Source organism: Chanodichthys erythropterus, chromosome 21 (genome assembly GCF_024489055.1).
Source record: "Chanodichthys erythropterus isolate Z2021 chromosome 21, ASM2448905v1, whole genome shotgun sequence".
NCBI lineage: Eukaryota > Metazoa > Chordata > Actinopteri > Cypriniformes > Xenocyprididae > Chanodichthys > Chanodichthys erythropterus.
The window spans coordinates 24,614,485-24,628,026 of record NC_090241.1 but is presented as its reverse complement, the minus strand read 5'-3'; the positions used below and the strand labels follow the sequence as shown (position 1 = coordinate 24,628,026).

The following is a 13,542-nucleotide window of genomic DNA, read 5'->3' as shown; positions in this document are numbered from 1 at the left end:
TTACATTTATGATGAATTTGTCAGATATCAACAGGTCTTTATCCCCTGAAAGCCCACAAAATGTTGGAAGCCACAAACATGACAGTGAAAAGATGATTTTAGTCTTCTTTTTATCCCACATTCAGCCTACCTGCACATCACTTCCATATACTCCATCTTGAAGACCTCACAATTTGGTCATTGAAATATTTCCTACCTCACTATGGTTCCTTATAAAGCTCTTTTTTTCTCACCTGCTGTCATATTTGATATTTGGGTCAGACTGTACCTTGAAAAATTATTGTGCTAGAACTATTCAACAGTAAGAGAGATAAAAAAAAAAAAAAAAGAAAAAGTGATGGATATAACAGCAAAAGGTAGACAAACACTCAATTCACAGAAAAAAAAAAATATTAATAAAAAGGTAATTGATTTGCCTTAAATTGCTGCAGATTACACACTTATCAAAAGCTGCAAACAAAAATCTGTGTACAAGAGTATGTCTCAAGTGTGGAAAACACTTCTGAAACATAACATCCCTTTCCTGGTTGAAATAAAACAGACATTTCAAACATATCTTTTGATTACTCACACTTAAGCATAGACTATAAATAACTAATTAATTAACTCAATTAATCATTATCTAAAAATAAAAATAAAAACCAATGCTCCATCTTGATTTAGGTGTCTTGGGAATCTGGCTTTTTGACAAGTGATGAAAGAAATGTTCTTTGCAATTTAACTTTTAATCTCAATCACTCCACTTTAACTGAAATATGGATGAATTAATACATATTGCAACAGCTGAAGCCTGAAAGTACATGAATATAGCTGTTAATGTGCCATCCATTTATGACATTATAAAATTATATTATTGCACAATCCTACCAGAAAAGATTAGTAGATCCTGCGTGATCAAGTCCCCAAAGTAACTTGCTAAATTAAATTAATACAGAAAAATGTCACAGAAAAATGTAATGAAAAGTAATCCTGTTCGAATAGGGATTTTAAAAACAACCATTAAAATATCATATTTAAATATTTATATGTAACAAAAAAAAAAAAATTGTGTTAATATTTATATTAACTTAGTGATGAGTGATGAGCTGACCCACCTGTTCGTGGAGCCGTTGTAACAGTAGTTGGGCAAGAAGTCATAGTTGAGTTCCCAGAAGACATGGAGTGTAATTCTGCCATAGGGTGCGGATACGTTGTGGTTTGCCTCGCGAAACATTGCGTCGATACTGTCCAGTGTCAAATACTTACTGAGGAGCTTGTGGGTCATCCGGTTTATCTCCAGCAAACCCTCCAACTCCTGATCATAGACAAAGAGAGAGGAGCAATTGAGACAAAATAAGCCCTCTCATTTTCTGACACAAAAATGATGTTTACAGATGTACACACACTTCTGACAACAATTTGTATGAAAACAGATAATGAGCCTTGGCATTTTGAAATGCATCTGTCACAGTCAGACGTCCAATGTCTATACGTTCACAGGCACACACACACATATACAGGAAGCAAATATTAATAAAACGATTCACTCTCTGGCAGAGCCAGGCTGCGATAAATTATTTCTGATGCACTGAATTTCAATTCTGCTATGAGAGCAACCTTTCTTTCATTAAAAATCCTAAATGGGCAAATACCCAGCAAATTTACACAGCTAAAACAAACTGAGCAAATTCAAGGTCTCTGTAAGAGAAAAATGAAAAAAATGCATGTTTCCTTAAAACAGAGATTTTGAAGGATAAAGTACCATGATGGAAGTAAGGTCCTCGCTCTCAAAGCGGTTGATGGCTAGCTCTAGAGATTTGTAAAGCGCTGAGGACACTCGCTGGGTGATCAGGCGGTTCAAGTCGATTGATCGTCCAAGGAGCTTCAAGAGAAAAGGACAAAACAAGATGAGTGGAATTAAGATCAGCACTAATAAACAGAAATTAATACGTAATCGTACAGAAGAGTGGCCACTCTTACCTGTACATGTCTCTGTTTGAGCAGCGTCTCATAACGATTGGAGGAAGGCCACGAGATGTTGGCACCTTGATTCTTACATTCAGCTCTTAGTCTCTTATCCAGGAGGAGACTACAGAAAGAAATCATGTTACAGAAAATTACTTGCATTAGAAGAATTATTACATATTTATCTTGTTACATATTAAAACATTAAAAATTGCTACATATTAAATAAGGATTTAAACAGACAGACTTACCTTCCAGCAAGAATCTTGTAGTAGGCAAAAATTTGATCAGCAAGTTTGTAGACAAACTGGTCAAAGCAGAGATTCACCTGGGAGAAAAAACAAAAATCCAGATGCACAATAACTTAAAAGAACAGTAATGGAAATTAAATGCAAATGCAATTTTTTTTTTTTTAGAGTGTAGAAGATCAAGAGAGTTTTACCTCAGCTTCAATCTCATCGTAAAGGAACTGCTTTTTAAACTTTGTGAGAGCATAGTGTGCACTGTCGTTGTACAGATCCAGTGAATACAACACATACCTGTATAGATTAGACAGACTTAGAAGCATATTTTTTTTTGCACATGTACCATGGCAATTCATATACTAAAAAATTGGGTAAACTTTATTTTTAAGGTGGTCTTGTTACAGTTACAGATTATACATTAAAGAACTGAGTAATATTAATTAACAACAAGTACTTACTATAGCGGTAGGGTTTGGTTTAGGGTTTGTTGCATGTAATTATGCATAACTTACTGTTATTACTATAGTAAGTACATGTAACATTTGTAACAAGGACACTGTAAAATGTATTTTGTTTGTTCTCACTCCATCATAGAGGCCTCTTTAATCTCAAGGATGTGGTCAGTGAGGATCCAGGGCATAGACATCTCAATGGGGAACTGGATGCGGCGACCCATTGTGAGCTCCAGAAAGAACTCACGGAACCAGAGCTGGGACAAATCACAGCACTGCTGCAGTGTCTCTGCAACACAACAAGCATGCATAAGAGACAAACATTAACACTGTCTCAACTAATCAGACTGTCCCCAAAAACTATTTCGTCACCATGATATCAAAATGAACAATTCTTATTTTTAATGGAACTATGTATAAATGATAATAATGATTATAAATGATTATCAGCTCACATAAAAAACATGTGCCCTTGTAAACCCATTAAAATATTAATGGACCCCTCCCCCTTGCTATGACATCTCTTCTCTGATTGACTAGCTGTGAAATAAGGATCTCCAATGGCCAGCCAAGTTTCAACCCCTTCAGTCACTCAAATTAAACAAATTGCAGCAATTAGCAAAAGAAAAAACATTTTATACGATCCAATCGATTCCTGATGGAAGATCCATCCTACATTTTTTTTCAAGTTTCAGAAGTCTATGCACTTGGACACACATCCATACAGAAGAAAAGATTGTCTCAATTCCAGTTTCAAGCCTTACTTAAAATGTGCACATTTATTTGCATTAAATAAACTATGAAACCAAGTGGCATGTGCAAACAAATCATGCTAGAACTTCTCAGGTTATTTTTTTTTTTAGTTTGTCCAAATAGAAAAATTGTAAAATACTTTTGCTGTTCACTACAGCTTGAAAGTGTGTGTGTTATCTTTCTTTAAAAGGCCGCTGCAGATGCAGATAATGTGTATTGGTACATAGTGGTATGACACTTAAAACTTGGTAATGCATATCAGTTTTACTGTTCATAAAATGGTGAACAAGCAAATGTCTAGACTAGGGAAGACAGGCATTTAGCATGTTCCTTACCACTGAAGTTGAGCAGATGAGTGTAGAAGAATGATTCACGATGGAACTTCTCGATGTCCAGGATGGTCGGTCCTTCAAGACTACTGCGCAGAGTCTTCTTTGAGCCGCTCTTATCAGCGACCAAAGACTCCAGCATAGTCCTGACCATATACAGCTATACAGAAGAACAGATGGAAGAAGCAGATGAAAGGACATTAAGTCTTTGATGCAAAGTTGGACATCTTTACTCTCCACACGTTCGGCCACTCCACGACAGACAGATTCATATCACCATTCTGCTCTCATCATCTCAACACAGGTGGGGGTTCTCCTTTGCATTCTGGTCTGCAAATCTGGAGTGCATTAATGTGCTGATGGAGGGCATACAGGTGTCAAAGCCTTACTGGACATGTCAGACAGGCATCAAAAGACTTGTCTGTATCTCTGCCCTTGGATTCCATCTGGAATTGTGTGTATGTGTGTCACTGTATTCAAATACTGAGAGGCTACACTCATTGTTTGGGTCAAATTGTCCTGTACATAATATAAGACAGTGGTTTTCAAACTTTTTGATGCAGGTCCCTAAAATATGATCCCCTTGTGAGAGGCAACCTTCCTAAAATATATAGGCAGCTACATAAAAATAAAATGTGATATTTTAAAAACAACAAATTGCTTCCAAAAAATAAATAGTTGGATAGTACTAAAGAAAAATATAAAGCTTGGAGTGTATCCGAATTTAAGATTTCTTTTGTTTCCCCACAAAACTATATGCAGATTTATTCCATAATAGTGTTTCCAATGGAATACAAGTATTGGGTAACACTTTATTTTAGGGTTCAATTCTCACTTTTAGCTAGTTGCTTATTAGCTTGCATATTAGTATATTGTAGTATAGCTAGTATATTGTTTTTTTTTATTAGTGCATATAAAGCACATATTAATGCCTTATTCTGCATGACCTTATTCTACATCCCTTAATCTTACCCAATACTTAAATTTGAACGCTACAAAAACTACCTTACTATTAATAAGCAGTAATTAGGAGTTAATTGAGGCAAAAGTTGTAGTTAATAGTGGATATGTGTAGACTATACTGAAGTGTTACCAGTTATTGCAATTAATCTCATGATTTATGACCAGTTATTAGAAGTATAACAAAATATTATAATATTATAAGTCATAATAATAAAAGATAATAATAAAAAGTAAAACCATTCAATATGAGACATGACCGGATTGAATTCTGTCTGTATGGACCAAGGAGGTCGATAATAGTAAACTATTTATTTGCATTCCCATTCCTCTCAATGGATGTTGTTTGGTTGGAGCAGGACAGGAATCTCCCCACTTTTCATCACAATGTATTAATTTAATACCAAGACATCAGCAAAGTATACATTTTGCATCAGAGACATGATACTTTTCACAGAAACTGTGGTGAAAAATCAAGCATGATCATATAGAACATTGATGAAAAAATAAAAACATAGGACATGGAAACAATCCTTCACCGTGCACTCTATCAAATTCAACTGACTGTTGAATCAGGACACGTTTATGAATCTCTCTCAAAAAATTCCAATAGCAAAGCAACGAGATCATGTTGAGAGGCAGCACAGATTACAGCTCAAATCCCTGAGGCGCTATTGACATTCAATACAACACCCTTCCACGGCACACCGGATCCCACTGTGCTTCATGCAACATCTGCAGCAGAAGCGAGTGGAAGATTACAAGCTCTTCTGAATGACACTGGGGGAGCGTGTAACTGTGTGACCGCGTATTTGTGTGTGTGTGAGAGAGAGAGAGAATGACAGGTTGAAAAAGCAGATAGCAATATGACTTATGATGTTAGGTTGTTTCAGATAAGGAATTGTATAAGGTGAGAATGAGATCAGGTGACGATATGTAGCTAATCTGAAATCAGTAAGTACAGCTTTTGGACCATGTTTGAAAAAGGTATCAGCAGCAGAAAAAGATTTTCCTCAGAAATAGATTTCCTCAGCCTGAAACATACTCTACGCAAATACATGACCCCAAAGGACTCGATGTCGATATATATCTAGCTACGCATTACAAATTTTACGTGCCGTTGCATTCAGAATGAAAATAATAAACTACAGGTAACTCTGTTGCCCCCTTGAGCTCTGAGATTTGTTACCTTCATGGTAATAAAAAACATTATGCATGTACAATGGGGTTCCTATATTGTCTGCATTTATGTAGAGTATGTTTCTGCCTTTTATATGGTATAGAAACTGGAAATTGGAGAGCCGCATACTTGAGTGCTGGAGGGTCCTACGGCACGACGAGGAACTTTGATATCAAACCCCCCTTTAGGGTCCTTCTCGCCCCGCAGCGCTGGGTCATTATGTGGCTCTCTGCCCGTCTCCCAATCACAGATGGTCTTACGGATGGCCTGGAGGACACTGGAACAACATCAATGTCAGCTTACACGGACTTAAACCACTAGAGCATAAGACAGAAAGATCATTTGGTTTGGTGCTCTGTTGTACCTCTGGACAACATTCTTCTTCCTCTTGATAGCCTGACGCAGTGGTTCTCTGAGCGTGACCTGGGCAAAGTCTTGCAGAGCTGAATAGATGGTGTGACGGATGGCGTGGTTGAACACGCTTTCCATTCGGCCCATCAGCACTTGCAAGCCCTTTATCATCGCAATGACCTAAACAAGAAGATAGAAGGACATTCAGACAAAGAACTGGAAAACGAACATGGATACCTCAGAGTTACTTTGGATACACTAAACAATTGACACTGATTAACTTTTAATTCACAACAGTTCAACACTGATGTCAGTTCAGTCATTGATCTGATTCATTTAGTTAATTCAGAGGATTCATCAGGCTGATTCAAAACACAGGCCTACACAGAGTTTGATACTGAATTTTAGGCATTCGAAAGACATAATAAATATAATTAAAGACAAAAATAATTCATTTGGAATAAAACTGAAATACAATAATTTTTATAATTAATTATAAAAAATATTAAAGGACACCTGAATTAATTGTTCATTTTCAGACTAAGTGTGGAGATCATAGAGATGCAATGACCTTTAAAATAGTTGTGAATGTATTTTGTGCTGAAAATTATAATACAATGCTATGCATCTGAGCTTTGGACCTGCAGGTGTACTGACCTCCACCAGAGCAAACTTCTCCTCGCTGGTGTAGTTGTATCTGGTGGCACGTTCATACTCCTCAGCATTGTCTGGGCATTCTTTGTTGGAGTATTTGTCTGTAGGGTGCACCAATTTCCAAGAATACTGCAAAAAGGAAAACATTTTACAATCTTTCATGTATAATTGCTTACGATGATTATTCTGCAATATACCTTCAATGCTGCTTAAAAAAAAAAAAAAAAAATCAAATTTCACAAATTTCCTGAAACTATGGTTCATCATCTCCATCTCCATCCTAATTAGCTACAAATATCAAAATCCATTTTACTAATTGCCAAGAATGGACTTGTGTCAGGCTGTTTCCATGGCAACAATATTTCATAAGACTGCCAGTATGGAGTGTTTTGTTTGGAATGTCTGTTCTAAGAAAAAAAAAGAAGAATAGCTGGAACCTGACTATTAAAGTGAAATTAATGATTCAAATCAAAGGTGAAAACGTCGATGGCCTTGTGGAAGTGCGTGGTGTGAATGACTGTCCTCAGACACAGAGCAAGACTTAAGCAAAAACATTTGAGAAAATATTTGCTTTTTGAGTAACTCAGTTAAGCAGCTGAACACTTCTCTCTCAGTCAAAAATATGAGATGGTAGGAAAAAATATATTTCAATGCTTTTGCATCCGCTCACAAAAGTTTCTAGGGGGAATGCAAATCTGTACTGTAAGTACATGTATCTACAGCATATGTGAAACTCAAAATTTAAAATTAAAACAAAACTTCATTCGAGATTAAATTTCAAGACAGTTTTACAATAATTTGACTAATTTGGTAATCAATTAATCGGTCGATTATTTATTTATTTTTTGGGTGGTAATAAAATAGACCTAAGCAAACAATAGCCTTTAAAATGACTTTAAAAAAACATAACAATGAGGCGATAATCTTTGGTTCAAATAAAGAATTAAAATCAAGTAATCATTCAGTAATCAGTCACGCCAGAGCTCTGATTCATCTTTTAATGTTCTTAAAAAAGGAGAACAGAAGGTATGATATTAGTTTGATTAGTGTTTTAAGAACATTCCCCTGACACAATAGAATGAATAAACATATCTAAAGTGCACTGATGCTATAAGGGGTCGTTGTCAAGATGAATTAGTGACAGTGAATGTCATCACTGAGGGGATAATGGACACATGCATAGGGTATGTTAGATACATGTATGTGTGTTTGTTTACTTTATTTAATAAAAAACTATGGGCTCTGTTCATACTCCACTGTTTAAAACTGCATGAACCATCCATTCAAGACACAGCTAACAAAGACTGTATTGTTCGATATAAAAACTCAAGAACTCTAACTCTATTCTTTTGTCCAAACTATCCAATGTTAGAGCTCTGGAGCACTGAAAAGTATGGGGCTCAAAAATGTGTGTCATTTGGAACTCATTTATAGAGTTATTTTTATTAAAAATATAAGTTGATAATGATTAAACACTTCAGTGCCCTCCAAAGGCATCATTTTAGGCATATAAAGGGATGGATTGCATGTGTGTGTGAGAGAGAGAGAGAGAGAGACGCTCTGGTGGTCACTCCAATACTACAATGATATAAATACTGTAATTGAATTGTAAATGTAAATGAAAATGTAATTGAACTGTAAATGAATATAATATGCATAATACAAACAATCAACTTATGTACGTTATGTATTATAACAAATGCCCACAGAAGGCGCCAACGGCCTGGTGATTGCTGTTGTCCCACTTTATAGCACATCAAATCCTTGTTTAATATCAGCCAAACAACATATAATTTAATATTTGGCCACTTCTTTATGAAAGAAATGCTACAGTCACTGTAATTTCTTGAACAAGTATATGTGGACATCAAAACATGCAGTTTGCATATTTAGAAACACATTAATGTATTATCCTGTGTTGGAAGAGGTTTATAAATGATTTACCTTACCAATCTGATGAAATAGCTTTAACTATGCAGGTATATTGAAAAGCAGCATGAACCCAGCCAAGCATCACCCACATAATCATCATGGGGCAAGTTTCTCTGGGTGGTGTTGTTCACATGCACAAATATGAGTGTGACAAGTCCACTCACCACTTCCATGACCTGAGCACTCCACTGAGAGAGCAGCTGAAGGCCCTGCAGAGCCAGATCAAACAATTTCCTGTATTCAGAGTCAGTCTTCTGAGACTCTTGACGCCCTGAGCCGGTCACCACCTGTGAAAATGAGAAAAGGATGAGATAATAAACAGCAAGTAAACAAGATAACATAACATCTAACACAACTACTGTCATTAGAGAGAAACTGAGCAAATTAATGAACCACTGAAATCTCATCACACAAGCTAATGACAAAACACCAGGATACCTGCCGCATCCTACAGGAGCAGGGCAAAACGAGCAAACAAACAGAGGAGGAAATGCCGAAACCCTGCATCTCTGCATTCGTTTTAGCAGTCCAAGACAGCACATGACACAAGCACTGTGTCAAAACTCCTGACATCTGACAACCATAGCTGTGGAACGAACAAACAAATTCCTCCCCGCTTCTCCTCATCACTGGGCTGCTGTCACTGATAGTGGACCCCGGCTGTCCTCTGGCTGCCAATGTGTTCTCATTACAGTGCTGCTACCATGTCTTAATTCAAACCCAGGATGACCTCCTCCCCTCACATTTCCATATTCATCTGCAAGACTACCAACCCCAGTGGTTCTGAATGCAAACTTTGAGTTGCGGAGATTGAGCCTTGAAATTATTCAGCCATGAAAAAGGGAATAGTGTATGAAGCGAGAGCTGCTCGCCCTCCCACTGCTAATGAATATTCCTGAAATCTACTCACATGTGCAAAATCAAACTCAACAAGAGCAATGTAATCTACTGTAGCTTCTGATTCTCCTTAAGCCGTATGATAACAACCATTAGTGCATATCTGAAAGAGATTTTTCAGCATCACATATGCTGAGGCTTAATTCAGTCTAATTAGCAAATTTTCAGCTAAGGAAAATCAGATTTACCATGAGTACTAGAGTATACCGTATATACTAGCGTATACTGAGTATAAGTTATATAATGTAATTTATTCCTTTAATTGCAAAGCTGAATATTCTGCAGCCATTACTCCAGTCTTCAGTGTCATTCTAATATGCTAATTTGGTAATCAAAAAAAATACAAAAAATCGTATTAACATCAGTGTTGAAAACAGTTGTGCCGTTTCAAATTTTTTTTGGAAACCATGATATATTTTTTTCAGAATTCTTTGATAAATAGAAAGTTCAAAAGAACAGCATTAATTTGAAATAGAATTCATTTGTAGCGAAGTACTTGGTGTCACTTTTGATCGATTTAATGCATCCTTGGTAATCAAGTAAAAATCTTACTGACCACAATCTTTTGAACGGTAGTGTGTAACAGTAACGTTTTCCTAACAATGCTACTTTTCAGAAAGTTTGATTTGATAGTTCAAGTGAAGCATTGCATTGACATATGAAATATATTGTTTTTGTTTTACGTTTCTATAATTTATAAGTAAATCAAATCCAGGCTGGATGTTTAACAAAAAGTCTGTAGCAGTGGGAGATTAAATCCATCTTGTTAATATCGAGGACGATACTGCAGGCAGAAATTTGTTTTCAATCCAACCCAAAAAAAGAATAACTGGTTTCATGTGATGCTAAACGACTCATTTGGTTTTGCCAGTTTCTGAATCAAAGAACGACTCAGAGAACTAACTTCGTCAGAGGTCTTATGTTTAGAAAAAGCAAATCATTTGGCAGATTAAGTAAGAGACATTTTGTCCCTCGCCAACGTCACGGGAATATGAGTCAGTGCATGGTGACTAGAGTCTACACTGCATTTGTTTAAAAAGACAGTGAAGAAAAAAGAAAAAAGAACAACAAAAAAAAAAACCTCACCTCACTGTTGCTGTAGCGAGCCAGCTCAGAAATGAAGCGCATATGGTCTTCACGGATTTGAATCATCTGCTCGCAGATATTATACTGCGGACTACTGCCTGCAGATGTGCATGACCACCTAGAGAATGGAAGAAGCCAGGCAATTAAAAAACATGCAAAGATCTAGTAAATACTTTTGTTAGTAAATACTACAATTGTTACTCTTTCACAAAAGGCAGAAATTCAGAATTATAGTTAACAAAAACAACAAAAAAAACAGCCATGTGGACATAGACTACTACCAGTACATTGTTAAACATATCTTCTTCTGTTCTCCACAAAAGATAAAAGTTATATGAGATTGGAAGGGCAGATTTTCGTCTTGGGTAATCTATTCCTTTAATTAAAGTAAGCTTAAACACATCTGCAAGCAACAGCATTCCTATTCAAGTATCGTCTGTTAAGGCACTCACCTAGACTTGTTTTCCTCATAGTGGGCGCTGGTTTTGATATAGCGGGCCAGTTCAATCTGCATGTCACCAAACAGAGGTACTACCTGCAATTGCTGTAGGAGTAGAGCAGAATGTCAAATCACAACAAAATCTGTCTCAGGTGACCCTAACACAAGTGGTCAGACGAGACAGTCCGCTGTTTACATCAGGAATAAACATGCATCTCAAATGCGTTCTCATTTGTAAAGGTCTGAGATTTCATGCACTTCATCAAAAGCACATAAACACACACCTTGAAAAACTTGTCAATCTTCGTGAGGTTGATTCTCTTCTTGGCATCCAGTTTGTAGATGTTGCTACTGTTTCCATCCATGAGATAGAGACCAAAGCCCATCACCTACAAGACAACAAATTATGTGGAGCAATGCCTTAATAATATCTAGATTTTTAGTAGTTTTTTAGTTTTTACATTACACTTTTTGAATCTGCTTGGCAGCAATGACTGTTTGGTCAAGATGGTGATACATAAATATCAAGATTCAATTTTAATACTGTCAAAAGTCTGAGAAATATCATCAAAAACATGGTCCTTAACTAAAAATACAATGACACTACCTCTCAAAAGTTTGGAGTCACTAAGATTTTCTACTTTTTATTCAGCTAGGACTGCATTAAAATTATCCTAAAAGATCCTAAAAGTAACAGTAAAGACATTTATGATGTTACAAAATTTCTATTTCAAAAAGGTATCAAAAATTTCTATTCCTTTCTATTAATCTGAAAAAAAGATTAAGCAGCACAACCATTTTCAGCACTGATAATGTTTTTGTTTTGTTTTTTTCCTTGAGTACCAAATCACCATATTAGAATGATTTCTGAAGGATCATGTGACACTGAAGACTGGCATGATGACAGTGACAGGAATAAATTACATTTTAAAATATATTAAAATAGAAAATTTATATTTAATAATTTAACTGTTTTTATTGTATTTTTGATCAAATAAATGCAGCCTTGGTAAGCATAAGAGACTTGTTTCAAATCATTAATAAAATCTTATTGACCCCAAACTATTGAACTATAATGTAGACTGTTCAATTATTCAAACTATATAGTAAAGGTGCATTTTACCAGATGCTAGAGGATAGTGTGTAAATGTCAGTGTGTTCATGCTTACTTTGAGTAGCATGTGTTTCTCACTGGGGGTGAGGTACATCTTGTTTTCGTAGTAGTCGACACACAGGTTAACAATGTCTGCCAACAGCTCATCATACCCGTTAATCACCTCAAGCTGCTGCTGTAGGGACTGAAACAGAGTTGCCCGTCAATATCAGTTACTCGTACAAAGAACATGTCTGAAGCTCTGCCACATGCATTTGTGTTCATTATGCTGCTGTACACAGAGACTTGGAGTCAATTTAATGATTTTCAGTATTCAGAAAACACTCAAATGTTTTCATCACAGTTGCAAAAACAAATCAACACTTTATATTCAATGTATTTTCTCTTTATTAATCATTAGTTCACAGAAGATGGTGTGGTACCTGAGTGATCTTGTTGTGATTGGCCAGAAACATGGATAAGTTCTGAGATTCCTGAATGGAGGATGGCTCGGACATTTTCCTAAGGAACTGGGCAGCTCTAATGGACACAGATGACAATATAAGTACAGAAGAGAAAGGCTGATGGAGGACATATCACAATGAGGCCAGTTCAAGCGTTATGTGTCACTAGTACAACAAACAATTACATGTAATTCAGGCCACATATAATAAATTGTTGGATTAATTTGAAAGAAAAAACAAACATTTAATGAAAAATACAAATATTGTCTAACACATAAAAATATGTTCATTTAGTTTTTTGTTCTACTACAGAGTAGACTACTGAGTTTTGCCATATCTACTGAGCCCTAGAAAGACAAACAAACAGAATAAAAAAAAGAAGACAATGATAGAGACATAGAGAAAGACAGCAAAAGACTGATGAGAAAAGTTAGATGACATGAGGTGGAAAACTGAATGGGAGGTTGACAAATTTGACATTTCATAAAGTGTGTTCAGCGGGTGGTCATGCTAAAAATAAATTTAAATCCACACAAACACTCTGAAAGAGCAGGGATAACAAAACTAGATCGCTCTAGTCTCTTCAGGGATATGATGGTACGCAGATTCTGTGCAGCATCTCTGTTCTGAATTTTATATTGGCTGTATAAAGACACTAAATAAAGGCTGCACTTTTGACATTTCTATCCATCAAAGAATCCTGAGAACAATGCATCATGGTTTTCACAAAAAAAAAAAAAAATATTAAGCAGAACAACTCTGT

At 36.0% G+C, this 13,542-nt stretch overlaps 1 protein-coding gene across 5 annotated transcripts in view; it reads right to left on the bottom strand.

Annotated features, from left to right (window-relative positions):
- cyfip1 (cytoplasmic FMR1 interacting protein 1) overlaps positions 1–13,542 on the bottom strand; it is a 40,756-nt gene that overhangs the window by 15,340 nt on the left and 11,874 nt on the right. For all 5 annotated transcript variants that reach the window (XM_067374671.1, XM_067374673.1, XM_067374670.1 and 2 more), the window contains 16 exons: positions 12,759–12,855; positions 12,392–12,520; positions 11,507–11,611; positions 11,236–11,327; positions 10,784–10,901; positions 8,965–9,087; positions 6,872–6,997; positions 6,228–6,394; positions 5,993–6,140; positions 3,730–3,883; positions 2,774–2,930; positions 2,387–2,483; positions 2,196–2,272; positions 1,960–2,068; positions 1,742–1,861; positions 1,095–1,294 (listed from right to left, as the gene is read on the bottom strand). In XM_067374671.1, coding sequence (XP_067230772.1) covers positions 1,095–1,294; positions 1,742–1,861; positions 1,960–2,068; positions 2,196–2,272; positions 2,387–2,483; positions 2,774–2,930; positions 3,730–3,883; positions 5,993–6,140; positions 6,228–6,394; positions 6,872–6,997; positions 8,965–9,087; positions 10,784–10,901; positions 11,236–11,327; positions 11,507–11,611; positions 12,392–12,520; positions 12,759–12,855 — 2,019 coding nt within the window. The remainder of the gene's footprint in view (positions 1–1,094; positions 1,295–1,741; positions 1,862–1,959; positions 2,069–2,195; positions 2,273–2,386; positions 2,484–2,773; positions 2,931–3,729; positions 3,884–5,992; positions 6,141–6,227; positions 6,395–6,871; positions 6,998–8,964; positions 9,088–10,783; positions 10,902–11,235; positions 11,328–11,506; positions 11,612–12,391; positions 12,521–12,758; positions 12,856–13,542) is intronic.